The following is a 5,099-nucleotide window of genomic DNA, read 5'->3' on the forward strand; positions in this document are numbered from 1 at the left end:
CCCCCCCCCCCAGCCTGGAGCCTCGTCCTCATATTTACAACCGAGAGCTTCTTAGTCCTTCTGCTCCAGCTTCATCAGCCCCATTTTCCACATTAAACACACTCTCATTCCAGCCCCGGCCTTTTAATTAGACCGGGACTGATTAAGTGCCTGTGTGTGTGTGTGTGTGTGTGTGTGTGTGTGTGTGTGGGCAGGTACACACACGCACTCATGTGTGCAGCTGAGCCGGAGCCAGTCTGTTAGCCGGCGGCGCATTAGCGTCAGAGCTAACGACCGTCCGAGCCCATCGGCTCCAGTAATGAGCGCCCTCCCTGATAAACAGCAGCTAATCACTGCTGGGTACAAATCTGCATCGACGCCGCTGGAGTTAATCTCGTCCGCTGCACCATGAGACCCGAGTGTTCAAGGTCTTTGCACCTTTTCCCAGTCCTGCAGATTAAGAAAGCTTACAACACAGCAGAGGTACAATAACCGTGGAACGATTTGGGCTTCTGGGTCCTTGCTGTGTCCTTTAACCAAAAGAAAGACATTCATCGTACTTGATTTCTACAATGTTTCTGTGTATTTTACTGCAGCAGAGATAAAGAAGAGAATATAGAGCCGCTCCTAAATCTCCCTGATTGAATTCCAAGTAGCAGCTCACTTAAAAATGCAAAGTTTTGAGCTGCAAAGTCCAGTGCGTGTAATGGTGTATCACCTTTTTAACAGTGTCTGGAGCTTTAAAGCACCCTCTGGTGTTTTTACAGAACCTCAGAGCTGCCCAGAGCCGGCTCCTGTTGACACTGATCCTTCAGCTCCTGGGGTGGCCGAGAGCGGAGGAGATAAACTGTGAAGCAAATCTTCTCAGAGATGCTTTGAGCTCATTTCAAATGCATTACGAGTCGCTTGGCATTTCTTAAATGCTAACATGCAGAACACATGGAATGACTATCAATCACTGTTGAAGTTTCTTCCTCGTAAAACATTTTCCTGCTGGATTTGAGCCATTCTGTTTCACTCGTTTCAGATATTCTTTGCCCTCGCTTCACGTGCACTAACCCCACTACTCGTTGCAGCAATGTAGACAGCAACAGGTTGTGATTGGTCTGCTTGGTGGCGTCTTGTTTCCTGTGAAGCACAGAAACAGAAGAAGAACCCTCAATGCTCGTACACGCCTCCTCCACACGTCCTCTATCTTTTCTGCGTCGCAGTATTTTCAGTTTGAGGGAAAATAGTTTTGTATCACATTTAACAGATTTCATGTGGTTTTAAAACTCGAGTCCATTTACTGTGGGATGGTTCAGAGATGGTCTTGTTCTTGTGCTGTGTTTCAGGAAGGGGAAGTTCCTCCACCATTACGAAGACTACGGAGCCACAGCCAAAGATATCGCCGACTGGATGAAGAAGTGAGTATCATCCTCATCACCTCACCCTCTGGAGATGCTTTTAGACTTGTTAAAGGGACGGTAGAGATTCTACACACTCAGTGTTTTACTACAGTAGATGGAGCAAAGCAATGTACTTTGAGTGTATGTTGGACTCCTAACAGAATCAGTTTAAGTGAACGCTATATTTAGAATGTTTTCACCTCTTTTCCTTCATGATGAGGAACTGAAGCTGTTCTCTCTGATCTCTACAAACACACCAGGGTCCTTATAAACAGGTTCAACCTCTCAGAGCACAGGAGCTGCTGCTCCATCTCTTACTGTGTCTGAGTCGTTGAGACTTCAGTGTTTTAAAGAGTTCAGGTTTACTAAAGTCACTCAACAACACAATAACCCTAACCGATAGAGCAGTGACTCCTGAGTTGTGAGAGGTTCAGTCTCTGTTCTTATGGAGTCCGGTGTGTTTGAAGAGAGGAAAGGGCCGTGTGAAAGCTCTCCCTGTAGAGACTTTATTTTATATATAAAGTACATTCAGCCTCCTACAATGAGAAGAGTACTTCACTCTGTCGCCGTATAAATGTCCAGAATCACCTCTTCCTTCTACTCTGGTCTTCATCACACCTCTTCCTCGCCCTGACTCACCTTGCCAAGGTGTCATCCATCTACACCTGCTCTGCTCCGTCTCATTGTTCTTCCTCACCTCTCTGCCCGTAACCCTGTGTCTCCCCCACCACGACAATGGCTCTCCTGCCTCCCTTCATTGTGTTGAGGGCCTGGCTCTGGACAGCCGTGACCGTCCGACGGGGCCGGCCAGAGGGCACAGAGCTGCAGCTCTTTAACAGCTATCACAGGAAGCGGAGCGAGACGGCCAGGAGGATGTATTCTGAGCTCTGCTCTCTTTAAGCCAGAGCAGCAGAACTACTAAACTTCTCCTGCTGCGCTTCTGCAGACAAACGCAGCCAAGCTCCACAGAAAGGTTCCCGTGCTTTAAAATCAGGGGCCGTTATGTTGACAACAACAAAGTCACTGTATTGAGTCAACTCGAGTATTCTTCACTTCACCTGGTTCGGTTCACCTCTGCTCACTGTGTGTGTGTGTGTGTGTGTGTGTGTGTGTGTGTGTGTGTGTGTGTGTGTGTGTGTGTGAGAGACTGTGTGTGTGTGAGAGACTGTGTGTGTGTGAGAGACTGTGTGTGTGTGTGTGTGTGTGTGTGTGTGTGTGTGTGTGAGACTGTGTGTGTGTAGTTGGAGGAGCTCAGCCCAACACAGAGATCAGAGTAGATGCTGCAGCGTGATAATAAATGTTAGTAACGTTAATAAGAAGTAATAATAATCACCAGTGACGTCGGAGCTTATCAATAGTATGATCTTTAATTATTCAGCATCGGGGCTCCTTCTGAACATAAAACGTTAAAGTCTCTCTTGATCTACTGTCTGTTAATGTTTGTCCGTTCTGGGCTGCCGTAGAAACATGGCGGACTCCATTCTGTCTGTTTTCTCCTCTATTTGGCCCAAAACTAAGATATCTTTACGTGCATGGAGTGACCTTCCTTTGCACATTAAATATGTTCCATATGGTAGAACGGAGGAGGACCGGCCTCCTGCCAGCCTCATCACGCCCGTGATCCGTGTTCCATCTGGAGATCCTGTCGACGAGGAGAAAGCTCAAAGTTTTTGCAATAAACGGTGTTAAAAGGTTTTTCAGGATAGACTCCCTGCCTCCCATCTTTTATCTCCTCTGCCCTGTTTCTCACCTCTAGTTTCTCTTCTCTTCAGATTCAGCTGTCTCCTTTTCTATATTCCTGTTTTCACCAGATTCAATCTTTACTCTTTGACAGGAGCAACAGAAGTCACAATCTGAAAGTCAAACAGGGAAACTGTTTCTTACTGTTCTAACATCAAAACGTTTACTTGGTACCAATCCCGACTTACTTACTCTAGAGTCAGTATATAAGTGGACGCAGACGTAAGAGTCTCTCTGAGACTAAAGAGGCAGAACAGAACTGGACCTGATGAGAGCAGCTCCGGTCCCTGATGAACCCTGATCCTGAGCTCTTCATATATCAGAGGGATGCACATTAAACGATGACATTCTGGAGAAAAGTGGAGAGAGAGAGAGAGAGAGATTGCGTGTCTTTTGAAAGGACTTGTGTTGTTTACGTCCATCTTCTGTCTGCTGGTCGTTGGCTCTGCAGCGTTGGACTCCGTCATTGAGGGCGGGGCTGCTTCGGTCCAGATGTGTGTGTGTGTGTGTGTGTGTGAGAGACATGTTGGGTGGAGAGCGGGTTTACAGCTGTGTTTGATTTCTGCTCTGTGCGGAGTACACACCAGCTGCAACGTGACTGCTTTTACTTAAAAACAAATGTAAACGTCCCTCACCTCTGTTGCCCTCGCTGCCCCCCCCCCCCCCCCCCCCCCCCCCCCCTCCCTTACTTCCTGTTTCAGCCCTCAGCCCCCCCAGCCGAAGACCCCCGAGGTGCCGTGGACGGAGACGGACTCCCCGGTGTTCCACCTGACCGATGAGTCCTTTGACGGCTTCCTGGAGGAGCATCCTGCAGCGCTCATCATGTTCTACGCCCCCTGTGAGTAACAGTCAGTTACTGATCAGCACAAGAACCAACAACCAGAAACCTGAAAGATATTAAATCTAGTTTTGCACACTATACCGATACCAGAAATGTGTCGTAACAATAAAGAAATGTATTTAACACGCTCCTTTAAATGTCATAAATACAGCAGAGAGGAGTTTCACTTCAGTCCTTCCTGCCGTGTCAAACAACAGAACTCTTTATTTAGTCAGACGAATACCATCATAGCATCACACTCATCCTCACAGCTCTTCATCATGGCCGCCATATGGTTCACATAAGCTCGCTTGTCATTGTGTTGTTCACACACCACACTGCTGTTGTTACGCACAACGTTTGTGAACACGAAGCCACATTCTCTCGCTGGTGTTTTTAGTTTTTTCTCAGTTTGCTCTGCTTTGGTCGTGCGTGTTCATCCACACGACATCCGGCCTCATGCAGATACATCAGAATCACATTCAGCAGCTACGACGACGCAAAATATTCCCTGGTCTTTGATTATTTCTGCGTCCTCTTTACTTCCTCCCCCCATCCTTCCTCCTCTCCCCCTCTCTGTAAACACCCATGCGTGAATAAGAAGAGGATCTTCTTCCCCGAGCTTTCACCATAATGATGATTCATTGTTTTTCCTAAATTTCATCACATACTTTGCTGCAGAGTTTTCATACCTCCGGGTTGCCGGCAGCGCTGCGCTCCACACCAGAGGGCGGGAAAAAAGAAAAACACTCCAACTGTTAAAGTGATAAAAAAAGAAAGACGACATCTTTAACTCTCACTGCTACGTCGACTCATTACTCGCTGCCTGAAACTCGCATATTTAAACCAACTTCTGCAAGTTGGGGAGTAGAAATGTAGCGACGAGGGATTTATGGAAATGTGATCCGCAGAAAAATACGAGACGGTTTATGTATCAGGTCAACATGTTCCTACATGTCTTAAAGGGACAGTAGTGATGGTTCTTCTTTTTATTATCACAGAAAATAACCACAGCTTTTATTTACTCAACTTCTCCTCAAACAGATAGAAGAAAGCTTTCTATGACTTTTAACTCTCATACCATTCATGCTGCGAAGTATGTTAATATAATACAATTTAAGAAATCCTGCATTCTCTCTAATGTCCACCAGGGGGCGACTCCTCTGGTTGTA

General features: G+C 46.7%; 1 protein-coding gene across 1 annotated transcript in view; it reads left to right on the forward strand.

Moving 5' to 3' along the window:
• LOC116378507 (protein disulfide-isomerase A5-like) overlaps positions 1-5,092 on the forward strand; it is a 7,032-nt gene extending 1,940 nt beyond the window's left edge. Inside the window, exons 2-3 of the mRNA XM_031840397.1 lie at positions 1,314-1,385; positions 3,809-5,092. Of these exons, the coding sequence (XP_031696257.1) occupies positions 1,314-1,385; positions 3,809-3,953 (217 nt within the window). The 3' untranslated portion in view covers positions 3,954-5,092. The remainder of the gene's footprint in view (positions 1-1,313; positions 1,386-3,808) is intronic.
• Positions 5,093-5,099: the final 7 nt, after the last annotated feature.

This window comes from Anarrhichthys ocellatus, unplaced genomic scaffold, assembly GCF_004355925.1.
Source record: "Anarrhichthys ocellatus isolate YVR2014 unplaced genomic scaffold, GSC_Weel_1.0 scaffold2701, whole genome shotgun sequence".
NCBI lineage: Eukaryota > Metazoa > Chordata > Actinopteri > Perciformes > Anarhichadidae > Anarrhichthys > Anarrhichthys ocellatus.